Genomic DNA, 18,163 nt, shown 5'->3' on the forward strand with positions numbered 1-18,163 from the left:
TCCATCAAAAAAGTAACATTCAACAATCATTAGGAATAGTATAAAATAATAATATCAACATATAAAAGTTAAACAGAAATCCACTCAACAGTTACAATAATATCTAAACTATAATCAATAAAACAACGGCAAGCCACAGTACATAAAACGATACAATACACAATGAGAAGCAGAGGGTAGGCAGGTGGAAGGAGGCCCTGCCTGATGGAGTCTCTCCCCTCACACCCACATAGAACAAGGGGGCGATGGGGGCGTGATGCCTAGTGGTATGCCAACATTTCTCCTCAAATTTCTCAAAAGTCTCTCTCTCCCCCCCCCCCCAGTGAAAAAAAGATTCAGTGTTTTCTGCTTCATTCTCGGGGCGTTTTAGAATACTGGTGAGAACAGAGTGTGTTGAGCTTCCCTTACTGTCCCACAAACTCCAGTGGGTGCAGAATGCTGCAGAGAGGCTCTTCATGGGGTCCTTGCCATGGGAGCATATTCACCCAGTGCTTTACCAATTGCACTGGCTCCTGGTGCAGTATAGGGTCAGGTTCAAGGTGCTGGTTTTGACCTTTAAAGCCCTTTGTGACTTAAGGCCCTCGTATTTACGTGACTGCCTCTCCTGGGATGCCCCGCAGAGGACCTTAAGGTCCATGAATAACCATAGTTTAGAGGTCCCAGGCCCTAAGGAAGTCAGACTATCCTCCACCAGGGCCAGGGACTTTTCAGTGATGGCTCCGACCTGGTGGAATGCTCTGTCTCATGAGACTAGGGCCCTTCAGGATTTAACCTCCTTCCATCGGGCCTGTAAGGCAGAGCTATTCTGCCTGGCCTTTAATTTGAATTCAGCCTGATCTTTTATTTCCCTTCTCTTCCCTCCCCCTCCCCTTTTATGAAGATTACCCGCTCTGAGACCCCCACAGCTAATTCTCCCCTGGCCTCCTCACTGGCCCAAGTAGGGCTAATTCAGCCAGCTAGCCCTGGTGACTATCTAATGCTTATTAGATGGAGTTACCCCAAATTGATTTCTGAACTTTGAATTTTATTGTAATTCATGTTTTTATACTGTATTTTATGCTGCTTTTACAATTAAGTGTTTTAAATTTGTTGTTAGCTGCCGCCCTGAGCCCAGTTTTCTGAATAAATAAAATAAAATAAAAATTTATTATTATTACTGTTGTAAGGTGGCCAAGGGGAATTGTGTTCTCCAACACCCCCCCCCAATGTTTTTCCACTCTCTTTGCAACCTCCCGTCTTTCCTGATCTGAAAAGCCCCCATGAGACGAGTTCATAGAATTATACAATCATAGTGGGAAGGGACAAAAAGAGGCATCAAGTCCAATCCCCTGCAATGCAGGAACCACAGCTAAAGAATCCCTGAGAGATGGCTATCCAAGCTCTGTTTAACAACCTTCTCCTCCTCATGGCATCTTTCTTGGGCTTCAAGTTAGAGCCTGGGAAGTCAAGAAGGTTGCAGAGTGCAGAACACTGGTGAGGACAGTTGTCCCATGTAAGAAACAGCCCTCACAAACAGGGATGACAGAGAAGTCCGGCTGAAAGGGAAGCAGAAAATGACGGTGCCCACATATTCGCCCCAGATCTGAAACGGAAACCAATTCAGTGCATACAATCTCTATACACTCTTGCTTCTGCTTTCAGGTCACAAATGATAGGTAGCTGATTACGTTTTCTCAGCCCACCCCATTCGCATTGGGTTTCCTTTACACTGAAATGAATGGAGTGGAAAGACGTAATGGCAATGTAAATTACGCAATAAGTTTTGCAATTTCGCCATAGCGGATGGCGACACAAAGAATGCCATTTCTGGTAGAAGATGAACTGCAGTGGACTGGAAACAGCGCTGCTTGTGAGAGGGCAGAATGGAGAACGGTGCTTCCTTACTTCCCTGTTCACAAACACCCTTGGCCACTCCAAAATTACGGGTAGGCACATCACAGACCCTGCGCCCCACCCATGAGAATAAACCAGATTTTCTTTCGCCTTTGATCCTTATCCTCGAATTGAATTTCTTTTCTCATTAATTAATGGAGGATGTTTACAAAAATGGAAAGAGGCAGGAGAAATGTTCACCCTTGCGCTCTTCTGGAAATTTCAGTAAATACGCAAGGAATCCAGCAAGAATTGCGGCTTTTGTTAAAGGCAGTTGTCATGTGTAGCCACAATCACTTTTTAAGGGGGGAAAAGAGAAAAAGAAAATGCGCGCCCGTCACCTGAAGTCAAGCAGAAGTGAACAGCAGTTTCCCAATTACTTTCTAAATATAATGAACTATATTTGAAATTGACAGGCTTCCTAATTTCTGTTTTGAGTGACAGAAATATTTGGCCTGCGGAAGAAGCACAATAAAAGCAAAATTACAGCTGTCTGTTTTTATCCGATCCCTCCTTTATCACTGGAGATTTAATATGTTTTACTGCAAGTGCTGCCTAATACCTTCATTGCACTGTGAATATGAAGTAACATTTCTGAACGACAGGCTGGGTCTTCCCAGAGATGATCCGCCTCCAATTAAGGATTCATTAGGGAAATGCCACTTTTTGGATCCTCAAATGTCAATCTTCTACCTAGGCAATTTCAGAGAAGTCACCACACGTCCCTCCAGAAAGCACTGATTTTAACAACTAAATTATGTGTAATAGGAATATCTCATCTCTCTAATTTTCTCAGCCATATGGACCTTGCAACACAGAATTGTTGATCACTTAATGATTTCTAAAAGAAAGTGTTGAAAAGAATGAACAGACCTTCCTTTAGAACAGCCTTTGCCAACTCAGTGCCCTCCAGATCAAAACATCTGGAGGGTGCCAGGCTGGCAAAGCCTGCTCTAGCAATACAAATGGGTGCATTTGCTTCGCCGTTCAATACAAATTCACCTATGCAAACCAACAAGAATACTAAGTAGAAAACCTTGTAGCAAGGTTGGGTTCAGGGACAGAGTTCCTAGTAGATAGGTTTGTGCATAAGTGTTTTTTAAATCTTTGTTGTTGAATTTACTATTCTGAACTAGGGCTGCTTCCTTACCTGGGCTATCCTGGAGGAGTCATTTTGATTTGATTAATGGCTATTAACTGGACAAAGAGCCATCCTTTACTGTGTGAGACTTTACACAGAATGAACCATGTTTTCCCAAACCAATGACAGAGATGCAAAGAGACACGGATAAAGGGTTTCACTGTGACAGCCAAGAACTGGTGCTGGCTTATCTAAAGGACACTCAGTTTTGCCTGTACAAACCAGATATAGACTGCCCACAAATATGGTATATTAGATTAGTGAACACAAGGAAGAGGGCCTTCTTGATGGTGGCTCCACATTTATGGACCTCCCTTCTCACACCTATGAGAGGCCCCTTCAATTCAGGCAATTCTTGAAGACTCATTTGTTCCAATCTGCCTTTCTTCAACAATTTTTTTTTATATCACTGATTACAAGAGACTCTTTATGCTTCTGGATTCTTCCCCTTCCCCTTTTTGCCCCATTCAAATATTTTATTATCTCACCTTTCCTTCCTGAAGAGTGCCTAGGGTGGCTCAACATAAAATCTGATAAAACTATGTTAAATATACCTTAAAACATGACAGTTCCAAAAGGCTGGATGACAAAAAAAATATGTATTCAAATGTTCTGGTATTCCAGAGACGGGGCGCTGCCACAGATCAAGCCATTGGGACGACTCCACCCTCTTTGCTATCCGTGGAGGTGAGACTGTGAAAAGGGGGTTTCTCCCACAGGATTGCAAACTGTGCAGATAGATCTTCTGTAGCCCTGCTTCATCTCAATGTGGCTGTACCGCAAATCAGGGTGAAGGACAAGCAAATGTGTTTTTCACATGAAAATGAGGCAGACCTATTGCTATGAAAGACAGAAAAAGAAATTGCTCCTTACTCTGGGAACAGTCTTTGCCTATCCAACCAGGGTAGCACTGGCAAGACCCATCCAGGGGGTTACATGTCCCGTTGTTGGTGCACAGACACACTTCGGTACAATCCTTCCCATATCTTCCGCTTGGACACACTGTATAGAAACAGAAATGCACACAGAATCATAGGATTGTAGAATTGGAAGGGATCCCAAGGCTCATCTAGTCCAAACCGCTGCAATGCAAGAATCCTGCCCACAGCCGTCCCAGGGTAGACTCGTACCACCAACCTTCTAGTTAACAGCCAGACGCACTGACCCAAAGATAACCTTGTCTTGAGTCTCACTGAGCTTCATTATTGGTCACTGGACTGTGGTGTGTGCGTGTGTGTATGTATGTTGATGTGTGTAGAGAGAATGCCCTGAAGGTAAAAGATGTGGTTCAGCTGCTGAAGCCAAGGAGGCACATGGCCAGGTGGCTAGCGAGATTCTGGAAACACCTCGTGAAACACAAATCACAATGCTAAACTGAGACCCATTGAATGAGTTTTCTGGTGACAAAAAGGATGCCTGTTTCCCTCTGTGGCCGCATGGCTTTCAATAAGTATACATCCATAGAAATCCATCCATCTACAGATGGATGAAATACAGTGGTACCTCGAGTTAAGTACTTAATTCATTCCGGAGGTCCGTTCTTAACCTGAAACTGTTCTTAACCTGAAGCACCACTTTAGCTAATGGGGTCTCCCGCTGCCGCTGCGCTGTCGGAGCACGATTTCTGTTCCCATCCTGAAGTTCTTAACCCGAGGTAATATTTCTGAGTTAGCGGAGTCTGTAACCTGAAGCGTAAGTAACCTGAAGAGTATGTAACCCGAGGTACCACTGTAAATCCATCCATTGATTAGGACACATGTCATTACAAAAGAAAACAGAGAGAGAGAGAGAGAGAGAGAGAGAGAGAGAGAGAGAGAGAGAGAGGAAGGGAGAGAGCATCAGTATTAAGTTTTTCACCTAGCACTGCTTAGTCCATAAGACAGGGGAGGAAAAAACCCTTTAATTTTATTCTAAAGCCATTCTGGTGCCCTGCAGATGTTTTGGAATTCAACTCCAATTAGCACCAGCCATCGCAGCCTTGACTAGTCTAAAACATACAGCGTGCCCCAGGTTGGTGAAGGAACGCTGTAACCGTAGCAGGTCTTGAGGGTATTGAATTAAACTCTTCTATACAGACAGTTATATCCTTAGGTTCCAACATAACTACAGAATACTGATGGAAAACCAGTACGTTGTCCCTGTTTTCTAGCATGACAATGGAAGCATTGTCAAATTGTTCTTATTGGCTGCTGGATTCTCTCCCTGACAAAAGCAGGCATCATATAACCATGCTCACTAAACAGATAAAACCAGCTCACCCAGTCCATCAGTGCAACGAAAGGCACACTAACATAACTGGACTCATAGCCTTGCAAATAGGTAGAGGTATTTTGTTTTTGTTTTGGCATTATTTCCCTACTTTAGCATTTCGACAATTCATGCTTCCTGATTCACATTCACAGGAGATGACCTCAATCTATTCCCAAAGCGCTTCAGTCCGAGATTAAAATCTGGAGCTGGGAATCATCTGCCAGTTCCAACTCCCGCCATGACAGGGACGGTAAGAATAGGCCGGAAGACAATCACATACAGTCTCAAAACACACTTATCTCCCTCCCAGAGTAGATAAAGTTGACTTTGAAGTTAAATGCTAAACGGAACAGTTTTCTCACTGAAATGAGAGAAAACGTAGCAGGCGGGAAGAGAAGGGAGAAATATTCACACTAGAGAGAAAGGACGAAACACCGAAACAATCTGTCCACCTGTCTTCCCTCATGCACGGACCCATTGTTCTAACAGATCTCAGCAATATTATAACACAATTTTGTTATCGAGGAAAAAAAAAAAAGATGGATTCAGTGACAGGCATTCTTGGCAGAAACATAATCCCATCAAGAGGACGTTCCCAACAGCCTGGTTTTAGAAAGCCAATTTACATAAAATAAAAAGAAGGCGATGATGTTATACGGCCCTTATCGGACTGCGACAGAGTCACAGAAGTTGGGTTGCTGGGAAATCACATATACTCTCAGACAGGGCTTCTCAATCTTTCTACTGCTGGGGCCCACTTAAGGCAGCTGAAAATTAAATAGTCCACCCCACCCCCAGTCACAAAATGGTGGCACCAACAGAGTCGGAGTTTGGCATGGTCAGCTGACATTTACTGGCATCGCTTTCTATGAATATCTAATACATATTCAGAAATGGCTGTTTTCCCCCACCCCCTTCACAGCAGTTTCCTTGTGGCAAAGAGTTCCATAGGTCAGCATTCCTCAAGGTGCTTGCTCTGGCGGTTTTGTGACACAACCTCCCCATTACAGGCTGAATTTGTTGACCCAGAGGCTTTAAGTGAGGAAGATTTTTCCTCTGACGTTTCCCGCTTCCCATCTCCGCAAGCCTCTCAAAATATTTTTTGTTAGCCATTTCCTCTCATTTCTCTCATTCTCCTTTCATACTTAGCATGGACCTTATTCCCATCCCTACCCCCTTAAGTGCCAATTTCTTTCATCTGTCCTCTCTGGTCATTTTACATTTACTTGTTGTTGCTATAACAGCTTTCTTCTCTTATCTCCTTCCTTTCTATTCCCAATTCATTTGTTGATTATTCTTAATAATAAACATTAACTTTCTCTCTTTTTTAAAGCAGAGGCACAAGTAGCTACAACCCCCTTTTGATAGGTTAACCAAGAATGGACAATCTGTTTCATATGGATCTGTACTCAATATGCACACATCATTTTATGATAGCAAACTGACTTGCTGCTGACATGACAATGACCCAGTTTGCACATCATGGTAAACCATGGAACACAGATGACTTTTGCTTTGCTCTTCCCCATAAGCCAGTGGCCGAAACAAACTATGCTCTCTGCCTTAGTGTAATGTCCAAACCAGTGGTCATAGTTTGTTTCAGTCAAAAAAGACAAAACACAACTATAGGAAAGCCAACCTCAATTAACATTGGGGATTTTGTTTTGTTTTTTGGAGCTGGGGATAGGAGGAGATGCCAATTTTTGTTTCTCTGTTTCTCATTTTTCATACCTTACATTCAGTTCTCCACAATGCTGTAGCAATTTGCATTAAAAACACAAACTGCATGAAAATTCTTTAGCATTTCACGGCAGATTCCTCCCAATAACATTTGTATGCAGTTGTATGTTATTTTCACTAACTTTTTTTTAAGGCACACATTCTTGTAAGAGTTACATTTCTGTAAACACTGGTTGGAGATCTGCACTGCAAAATTCAAATACATGCAAATTCTGGAGGATGGAAGCGTTTCCATTCACAGGATCCTTTCAGAAAGTGCAAATTTGAGAAATTCAGCTTTAAATGTGAACGGAGTCGAATTTCTCCCCTGTTTGGAGCAAAACAGACACAGTCCTCAGTTTGGATGTAACACTAAACTAGGGAATGTGGCTTTGTTGCTCTGCTGGGAAAGGATGGATATTTTCACACTAAACCATGACCTATATTTTCCTTCAACAAACCTTCTAAGTGGATTTTTTTTTTAAAAAAAACACCAGTCTGTTATCTGCATTGGATTTGAATAGTTCTGACATATTAGATTATTTAAATTGTTGATGTTATTATCATCAGTCACTTTGAGATGTTTCATAGGTGATGATTTATACATGGGATAAATAATTAAATATAATAAATAGTGTTGACCACGACATGCAAATGCTGTCATTAGACTGACATGAACTGCAATGCCCTTCTGGCTGGTAAAAAAACAGCAACCCAGAGTGCATTGGGAACCTGGTAGTCCAGAACCTGGTAGTTTGGTTGGTTTGGTTCTGATGCAAGTCGGCCTCAGATGAACAAAACACTGTTGCACATTTCATGACCTATGAAGCCAAAGGCTGAGCAATTTGGAAAACAAGTCAACTCAACCATATAATGGGATATATACGATATTGTGAGGTATATTTGCCTGTAAAATGTTTACTATATATCTTCATTCTCCAAGATTCTCTGAACTGTGAAGGGGGAAACAACCCACTAGAACCATTTTCAAAAGTGAGTTGTTTACCCTTCTTAGAGGCTATTAAGATCTTCACTGAAGCTGCATGCATTACGCACAAACAATAGTTAAATGGATCTGAGACATTTTGAATACAGAAAAGGGTAATAATGCTTTCTGTATTAGGAATACAAGGATGTAATTGCCATGTTAATTAGTTATTAGAGCTCTGAAGGGGGACTACTCCAAACCCCTGCTGAGATATCAGCTGTTTTCTGGCAGCTATAATTCGTTATCAATCCAAGCTGCTTGTATTCCTATTAATGGTAGGGGATCCTTAGCTTGGCTTTGGCCTCCCATTGCATAAATCCAGATTAGGGTTCAATGACCCCCCTTGTTGAGCTTATAAAGTTGTCATTGACCACAACCCAAATTCTAAGGAATGTAAACGGAACTAAGGGTGCATCCAGACTTCCTCTCTTCCTGCTGCTTTCCGCTGGGAAATCTCAATCTTTATAGCTGAATTGGAACAAACCTCAATTGATGTTTGCACTGATTCAGAGCTAAAGAGCAAGTTTTCCCAGGGAAAGTGGTGGGGCAAACAAAAAATTGCTCGGACCCATGCCTAGAAAGCACAGGAAAAGCAGAAAACTGCTCAGACATGTGCTTTCTAGGCATGGGAGAAGTGGAAGTGTGGGCAAGCCCGCTATCAAGAGAAATCAATATATAATCAACTCCAGCGTTCAAAATCTGCACTGGCTGCCTATACATTACTGGGCCAGGTTCAAGGTTTTTGTATTAGTGTACAAGGCCCTTAGTGGTATGCGGGTGGCGCTGTGGTCTAAACCACAGAGCCTAGGGCTTGCCGATCGGAATGTTGGCAGTTCGAATCCCCGCAATGGGGTGAGCTCCTGTTGCTCAGCCCCAGCTCCTGCCCACCTAGCAGTTTGAAAGGACGTCAAGTGCAAGTAGATAAATAGGTACCGCTTTGGCGGGAAGGTAAACGGCATTTCTGTGAGCTGCTCTGGTTCGCCAGAAGCACCTTCGTCATGCTGGCCATTTCTAAAGCAAGAAAACCCATTTCCTTTGTTTCTAAGATGATGCACTCTTGTTGTGAGGCATCATCGCAGGAAAGGGATTCCCCCTACGGCCAAGAGGGGAAAAGGAGAAAGACCCACTGAAGATGTTGCTTGCCACTGGCAGTTTTTATTCTAAACATTATTTCCGCATGTATCTCAGGGGTGCCTATTCAGTTGATTAAAAACGTTTTAAGGCTGACTTATCTCACCGGTTAATCGATTAAAAACTGCAGCCCCGATTCATGTAGTTTTACTTGTTTACTTTGTTTTGCTACGGTTGCAATAACTTGTTTTAAATTTCATACTCTGAGCTGCCCTAGGAAATAAATATTTTAAAATCAATAAATAAAAGAAGAGGAGATGAAATCCCTGCTAGAATCCTATCAGCCAGCAGCAGGAATTAGGTGGTCTGCTGGAAGATGGCTGGCGAACCACAACATCCCTTTGGACCACCCTGTGGCCATCAATTTTTCAAGAGCCCAGAAACCATTTGACCCTGGAGTACAACGCAGGGCCCATCTTCCAATCCAAGGTATTGTCCTCCCCCCTTTACTCACATATACAATTTAGATGGGTCCTTTCCTCTTCTCTCTTGTTTCCCTCCCTCCCCAAGAAAATGGATCGAGGAGGTGTGACCCAAGACACAGGTATGGGCCATAGGACAACCCTCTGCAAATGCTCTCTCTCTAGGGCTGCTAGCACAGAGAGGAGTTTTCTTCCTCTCTGCTTAGCTCTAAATAATCTTTCTACTTAGCGAAAAAGTAAAGCACCTGCAATAATAGCTGCATTTTGAAAACAGCAATATTTGCACCGAGTTAGCCTAAAATAAATTATTAAAATGCATCCTTCTTCTCTTCTTTCTCATTTTTTATATTGAAGAAAAGCATATATATCATATCATATGCTTGCAACATTATGACAAATTGCAACACCGACTGCCTTTAATTAGAACATGAATATTTTATGGCAATTCTGCTGGGTGGATCAACATTTCAAAGGGAAGGCAGGGACGCTCAACAGATTGAAATCAAGAAAACAGGGTTTTGCTTAATGAGATAATTAGGCCTGCTTCAGACTGTGAAAACTAAGCTGGGGTTTTTGCATTGAGACAGACACATTCGCCGAAAAGGGGAAAGTAAAGTGCTTGCTCTCATATTAATTGCTCTACATCTTGGTGGTGAAAGTGGCAAGGAGAAAAGAAAACATATGTTTCGACTTAATCTATGTTTAATTATTTTTGCCTAAGTACTGCCTATAATTTGTACCTTGCGGAAAAGCACGACATTAAAAAAAGAGCGAGTTCTATTTTTTCCTTAACCCCCCCCCCCAAAGAAACAAAAGATGATGCCATGCAGCATATTATCTGTTAAATCTACACAACCTGGTGTCCTCTAGATGTTTTAGGCTGCAACTCCCTTCAGCCAGCCTGCTGCCTGAGGGTTGATGGGAATTGTGGTCCAGGGTGGCCTTAGTCTCCCATTTGTCTATGCCACTTTGCATTTTGAGAATTAATAAACAAATCCGACAGCGGTTTGCAACCTAACTGAAAACATCAAAGGAATCATTATGAAATATTAAAATAAAACATTGAAGATTACACCCAAATAAGAAATATACATTTACTAGGGCTGGGCGATATCTGGTTTTCAACACTGCGATATATCACCAGCTAAACATTGCGATATACAGGCGAACCTCGGTTGTCGAACATAATCCATTCCAGAAAACCGTTTGAGTTCTGAAACGTTCAACAACTGAGGCGCAATTGCTGGTTGGCAAAATACATTGAAATAAATGGAGAGATGAACCTCGGAAGCTGTTTGACTTCCAAGGCGCATTTGAAAACGGAAGCATTCACTTCTGGGTTGTCAGTGTTTGGGTTCCAAATTGTTCGGCTTCCAAAGCGTTCGACAACAATGGTGGGACTTGTAGCCCAACAGTGCTGGTCCACACTGGCTGGCAGCCATTCTCCAGGGTTTCAGGCTGCAGTCTTTTCCATGCTGGGGATTGAACCTAGGACATTCTAATATTGCAAATGCAGGTGTTCTATCAGTAAGCTGCCAAGACCATATAACACCGGTCTTGAAAGACCTACACTGGCTCGCAGTACGTTTCCGAGCACAATTCAAAGTGTTGGTGCTGACCTTTAAAGCCCTAAATGGCCTCGGTCCAGTTTACCTGAAGGAGCGTCTCCACCCCCATTTTTCTGCCCGGACACTGAGGTCCAGTGCCGAGGGCCTTCTGGTGGTTCCCTCGCTGTGGGAAGCCAAGTTACAAGGAACCAGGCAGAGGGCCTTCTCGATAGTGGCACCCGCCCTGTGGAACATCCTCCCACCAGATGTCAAAAACTACCAGTTTTTTAGAAGACATCTGAAGGCAGCCCTGTTTAGGGAAGCTTTTAATGTTTAATAGGTTGTTGTAATTTAATATTCTGTTGGAAGCTGCCCAGATCAGCGGGGTATAAATAATAAATAATAATTATTATTATTATACGGTTTATAATTATTATTATAAGCTACGGCCCCAGCCCTTAAATATATGGCCACATGAAGTTGCTTTTTTGCTGAGAAAGGCCCTTGGGTCCATCTTGTCCAATGTTGACTGCCCCACCTCACTCCCAGCCCCACCCCTGAGGTCTTTCCTAGCCTGGGGTGAAACCTGGGACTTTCAGTATGGACAGCAAGAGCTCATTCACGATGCTCATCTCTCAGCTATCGGCAAACTGAAACAAGATTTCAGAATTTCATTTTAAAAAGTTCCTGCCGGCAATATGTACTTGCCTGTGTGTGCAGTCTGTACTAACTGACAAGTACCTTTTACATTTAATTAACAGCACAACTTACAAGTGCCATTGTGTGCCTGAGATGCTCTAGGTTCTGACAGTAAAGAGATGTGAGCCTTGAGTAGCCGGCTGCATTTGCAACATCTGCCACATTTTATTTGCACTTCTGTCCAAAACTAAGGAATTGCCTTACTTAAGCATGTTAGCATACAACTTATTTACAAAGGGGAGACTAAGTGCTTATTTGCATTTCTGCCTACAAAGGAAAACAGGTTTTCTTTCCCCTGCTGCTATCTAGAACCTCAAAGGCTTACAAGAATAATAATAGTACAAAAAGGAAAGCTTTGCCCAGAAACCTTTCCATTGGCTTCTATCAATTGCTCATAAATAAATACAACCAGCGAGAACCACCAAGAGTCTTCATACCTTGATTGCAGAGTGGGCCAAAAAATCCTGGGAGGCAGTCACAATGTCCTGTAACGTGATGACAGGGGACAGTGCTATGAATGCACTGGGGACACGGCTGGCTGCATTGATGTCCGTAGAAACCAGGTGGACAAACTAAAATAAATAACAAAAGCTGTACTACAACTGTAAAGAAGGCAGAAACAAGACACTAGTCCTCATCGTTACTACAGTTATTTGCAACAATGCATGCAGTTTACAAAGAAAGCACCATACAGTTTAACCACTTGACTACATTTTTTCTTAATGCATTTTTATATGTTGTTTTCATGAATATATCTTTTCAATGTACACCTTCCTAAGCCTATATGTTTTCACATTATTCGGTTGGAGAACTGCAATGCAAAATTTGGATTCCAAAGGATGGCTGTGTTTCAGTTTGTGTATTGTTGCGGAAAGCACAAATTAGGAGGGGGTTTGCATTTAAATACTATGCCCTTTTAAAATGTGTGTGGGTATTAGGTTGTTGTTGTTGTTGTTGTTATTCTGATTATGTATTTTGTGGTTTTTATATTTTGGTTTTATTCTGTGAACCATCCTGAGACCCGCGGATATAGGGCTTTATATAAATTCAAATAATAATAATAAATAATAAGTAATTTCGTTGTCCCCGAGAGGGGGCAATGACAATAAAGATATTATTAATTATTATTATTATTATTATTATTATTATTATTATTATTATTATTATTATTAAAATAATAATAATAGGAAACAGAATTGAATCTCCCCTCCATCTCTATATTCAAGACACAAATGAACTATCAGAAGCAAAGAAAGGAACAAAAGCAACAAGACCCTCCATACCTGTCAGGCCTAGTGGGGAGAAGCAGCAACTTGAAATATGCAAGTTCAGTTCAGGGACGGATCTGATAACGAGGGATACTTAGGGGGCAGGTGCAACTCCTGGCATAATGAGGCCGCCGATAATGGAGGAAGGAAGCCAAGCTCTCTTCTTGCCACAGCTCCAAGCAGACCACCTTGGGCTATACAGCCTGATTACATGGATAAGATGAAGGCACTCAGATGCCCTCCCGGCCTGTGCACCACCGACTGATAGAGCTAACCTGTTATTTCTCTCCTCTCTCTGGGAAAGTTTCAATTTCCTCTTGTCACATTCTAAACCCTGGGGATATAAAGTTTGCAAAAAGAGAGAGGAAGAAACCCCCCCCCCCTTGGTTCCCCGACTCTTTGAGGGCTTCTTTTGCGGGTCTGGAGAGCAGTTTTACAGCCAGAGAGAGAATTGCCGTGAACTCACAGGGAAAGAGGGGTTTTGTAATTGAAATGCACAAAGGCCGTGGATGGCAGCCCTGGCCCAGGTCAGCGCCGTAATGGCTTTAAATAAAAAAGAAAAACAGCAGCTGCAAGTTATTTGGGGGGAAAGGAGCTTTTGCCTGTGCCAAGGCTGACCTGCGAAATTTGGGGCTGGGGAACGAGAAGTGAACTGGGAATTTTGTGTGTGTGCAAAAGTTATTTGCAGAGTTAAAGACACTGGTTCCGTAAAGAGCCATTCTGAGTTTAATCGCACAATTCCAGTGTAGACTCATTAATTGTGTTTGGGTGTTCCCGCCATACAAACTGCAAACTTGAGGATGGGATAACTGGGTCAAGCTCAGTTCCACAACCTCTGTTGTGGATCCCTCATTGAGGCCTTTTTTTTGCAGGGCAAGGGGCTAACTTAAATAGAATATTGGTTGGGGAGGGAGGTAAGCCCTGCCCTGAATAATTGGTGTGTCGACACCATTTGAATGGCAATGCCCATCAACTTAGCCTTCCCCCCAGCCCCCTCAAATATTTTATTGGGGTGTCCGAGACCCCTCAGCCCCTAGGAGTTGGCTCCTATGGCCACCTGCTTCCCTATGGTCTCCTCTCCACATAATGGCTGAGGAGGAATTAGGGATGGGATGAGGCAGGTATTTAGCCAATGGAAAGTGGAGGAAAGTACGTAGGTTGGGGGGAGAACTTACTTCTTTGGCACAGCGGTCCTCGGTAGCCTGGTGCACACTCGCAGGTCCCATCCTCTGGGGAGCAGGACCCTCCGTTTTCACAGTTGCAGGTGATGGAGCAGTTGGGTCCCCATCGCCCTTCTGGACAGACACTGTCGCAATGGATGCCTGGAGAAGAGCAGAGATGCAAATCAAAAATGCTTCACAACTGACGTCTTTTAGTGGTTGTAAATTGTTTTAAACTGTTTTTCATATTGTGCCTTAATTGTTGTTAACTGCCCGGAGCCTTAGGGTGAAGGCATTGAGGTGTAGGTGGGTTCCCAAGAGGTTATCACACACAGTGATAACAACAAGAACCTTTATTGAACTAACAGAAGTGGGCAACTGCTTATATACATTTCCGAAGGCCTGGGCCACTCCCACTCCCAACGTGATTGGCTGTCTAAAGTTCCCAGCGGCAAATAATGACTCAGAATTTAAGGGCCAATGACAGAGGTCCAAATCCTGAAATGTTCTGTGATTGGATATCATGTATCGAATCAGAACACAGGGGCTCAGATTCCTTAGTCCAGACTTAGGCAAACACAGACCACTGAATACATCTTCTCTGTATCGTTCCAATTTTAGTATATGTGCTGCCAAAGCGAGGAGGCCAAACTTAGAGTCACAAAATGTTTAAGGGTATGCGTCCCCCCAGGAAAAAGCACTGCATAACAGGCATGATAATAAAATACGGGCAGAAGGACATCATTGCAATAAGTTGTCTCATACCAGTTAATTTTAAAATATAGCAATTCATTTTAAGGCTAGCATTACATTTTAAATTCACAATAAAACGGGCAAAATAATAAAATGCCTGATATTATTTATGTTAAGTCATACAGGGTAGAGTCTAATAGGGTGATGGGCATGGCTGCTGTGATGGTGGCACCCTTTGTCTTGGCACCCAGGCTGCTTCATGCACTTTAGGAGACATATGTCAGAAGCAGCAAGAGGATGGGGGTGGGGTGGAGAAAGGCAGCAACCCTTCCCCTGAATTTGTAGCTTCAGTGTGGGCTTTCAGGAAATAAGCTTCCAGGTAGGAATGTCAAAAGAATTGCACCGGAGATAGAAAAGGAAGTGGGAATTGTTGCAATTTGCATGCTCATCTGTGGTGAGGAGCTTAAATCTGTGATTTTGGTGCTTAAATTGTATACCGCCCTTCATACATGGACGAAATGGAAAAATAAATGTTCTCTGATTATTAGGACACAGGTTATGTCCCCGCTCTGCAGAGCACTTAGCATAGTGGATAGATCCTACCCTGGACTCTCTCTTTATTCACATAAATTTGTATGCTCTGCAAACGTGCAGAGATGCAAATCCAGGCACCAAATGGCTCCCAGGACAATAGTTTGGCATTTATTATGACGTTCAAATCTACCAAAGTGCACTCTGTGTGTGCAGAGACTCTTAGCAGGTGATTTAAAGGCTCTGTCCTCCAGTATTCTAATTAGTGACATTTAAATAAGGGCTCCTGCTCTTTCACTTGTCAACAAATGAATTAAAATAAACCAGGGCCCAATCCTGCAAGCCCACGGAGGTCTCTAAGGAGCTGTCACTCATCTGTGTAAGACTCACGAGGGCAAGACTTTATTTTACTCAAATTAATGGGAGTCCTCCTGAGAATCATTTAACCTGATCAGATTTGAGCTGGAGCAAGGGTGCCTGTGCCTTTAACAGTTGCAAAAGAGGGGGATTCTCACGTGGACAGGGAAAAGGCATTGATCTCTCCCATGAGCTGAATTGGTGACACCTTCTGAAATCTGATGAGTCTCCCCATTTTTTGCATTTGAGTGAAGGGGAGTCCCAGGACAGGATGGGGGAGGGGGTGCCTGGGGTGGGGTGGGGTGAGGGGTGTCTGTGCTGCTGAGCCATCCACAGGAATCACCACAGCTCCAGGGTGCTGCAGTTGCTAACACATTCACAAGTTGTTTAGAAGTTTGAAACACTAAAAAAGGAAGTTTATGTATCCCCCATATCAAACAGTTGTATGTCCCTGGACCCCAAAATAGACATTAGAATACCCCATAGGATACACCTGCACAATTGCAACAATAATAGTTGTTCAAAGCTATCATCCTTCCAAAATACTTGTAAACGCATGATGATAATGCACAATTTTCACACACACACCTATAAGTTAGTTGTATTTATTGATTTGGGGTTTTCTTTCCTCCCCAGGCAATACATACACTCAAAGATTTCTGTGCTTAAAATACTGCCGTTTTGTGTGTTTCCTCTAATAACTTTTTTACTTGACCAGGAGGAAATGCTTAAGCAGTGATACTGATGTAGAATAAAATGTCCCTATTTTCATCTGAGGAATGGTAGAGGGCATGCATCTGAACTAATTCAACTCCATAAAGTTTGTTTCGTGGAATGGCTTTTAATCACAGTTGTGATGTGTGGTAGGGTTTTGGTCTTTCAGACTGTGCAAGTGCAGCACTCTTGGTACTCTCTGAACTGTATCATGGGGCTGCAGCCAGCTGAATTACGTTTGCAGTTTAATCGCTGAAGCCGCTACATGTGAATGTCTGTGGGCTTGACCTTGCCCAAACCAGCATGGAAGAAACAGCATTTTTCACACGGTTGGCTTTAAACATGACCGAAAACACCACAACACTTTCTTGATGGATGCACTGAGACCTTGACATTGGCAAGGTAGATCTGGAAAGAAAATCAGCCCGTAGTTTTAGAATGCTGTTCTCAGGGGAGTGGGAAGGGGGGTGCGGTGGGGGCAGTTTGCCCGGGTGCTATCTCTGAGGGGGGTGACAAAAAGGCACACCGTGGGGGGCTAGGCCCGTCACCCCAGGACGCAGCAGTGCGAGCTGCCGCCACATGGAAAATCACACCGCCGCAGCCACATGTGGAGGATCGCACTGCCACTGCTGCAGCTGCGTGTGGAGGATCACGCCGCCGCAGCTGCAGCCGCGTGCAGATTGCACTGCCACCGCACAGCAGATCGCCCAACCCCCCCAGGTGCATGGCACTCATGCAGCCAGCTCCGCCACTGGCTATTCTGCTTTGAAGAAGTAGCAAGTTTTTGCTCTGAGTCTCCACTTTTGATGAACACTAACCACCACTTAGTGCATTCCATGTGGCTAAAGGCATGGGAAAGAAAAGGAAGAAAAAGGGTTGGGAGATGTCTACTGTGCAAGGGAATAAATAATCATATATTTTGCAAAACCTCTCCTCCACTGCCTTCTGCATATTTTAGCTCAGTACCCGCAAAGCAGAATGCACCCCACCAGCTATGTATGGCAACCAGCCAGGGGCTGATAAACTTCCGGTTTTTAATGTCTGCCTGGCTCTGCAAAACCAGAAGGGTTGTCATTGCACTGACAGGCCACACACTACATGCCAGGAGGCGGGGGCTGCGTTTGGCTCCGCAGGTCGCATGCTGCACAGGTCCTGTTAAAGCACATGAGCATCAGACCGAGAGCTCAGGAGTTTGCTGCCTCAGTGTGCCTTGAGATCTGATACAGACCTCATTTAAGCCAGCAATCCCTACACCATCCGGAAGTTCTTTATCAGCCAAGCGCATGTTTCTCGCGGATAAAAGGATAAGCGCGGGCGATGACTCCAAAATACCTGAACTCAGCCAGAGTTTGGATTATATGTGCTGCCATGGATAAGCTTCATTTCAGCTCATTTCCTGCTTTTTGATGGCTTCATTAGGCTGCCATGAGGAACATACCATGTTGGTGGACTTGCCACCCACTCGGACATCCTGCTTGGAAGATTATTAAAACTGACAGAACGATCACTGTCGAGCATACATACAGGGCAGTTTTCAAAAATATCTGTGGATAGTGCACTAAAGGAGCATAGCAGGACTCATCCCTCCACCCACCTCCATTCAAGTTCAGAAATAATTACACATTTCAGAAGGGATGTTGTACCAAAGCCAGAGGCATCTTAACATGAGGT

The 18,163-nt window shown here is 43.4% G+C and overlaps 1 protein-coding gene across 7 annotated transcripts in view; it reads right to left on the reverse strand.

Moving 5' to 3' along the window:
- The window catches only part of MEGF11 (multiple EGF like domains 11), a 339,710-nt gene that overhangs the window by 39,977 nt on the left and 281,570 nt on the right, over positions 1–18,163 (reverse strand). For all 7 annotated transcript variants that reach the window (XM_028705587.2, XM_028705582.2, XM_028705584.2 and 4 more), the window contains 3 exons: positions 14,213–14,359; positions 12,207–12,341; positions 3,887–4,015 (listed from right to left, as the gene is read on the reverse strand). In XM_028705587.2, coding sequence (XP_028561420.2) covers positions 3,887–4,015; positions 12,207–12,341; positions 14,213–14,359 — 411 coding nt within the window. The remainder of the gene's footprint in view (positions 1–3,886; positions 4,016–12,206; positions 12,342–14,212; positions 14,360–18,163) is intronic.

Source organism: Podarcis muralis, chromosome 14 (assembly GCF_964188315.1).
Source record: "Podarcis muralis chromosome 14, rPodMur119.hap1.1, whole genome shotgun sequence".
Taxonomy (NCBI): domain Eukaryota; kingdom Metazoa; phylum Chordata; class Lepidosauria; order Squamata; family Lacertidae; genus Podarcis; species Podarcis muralis.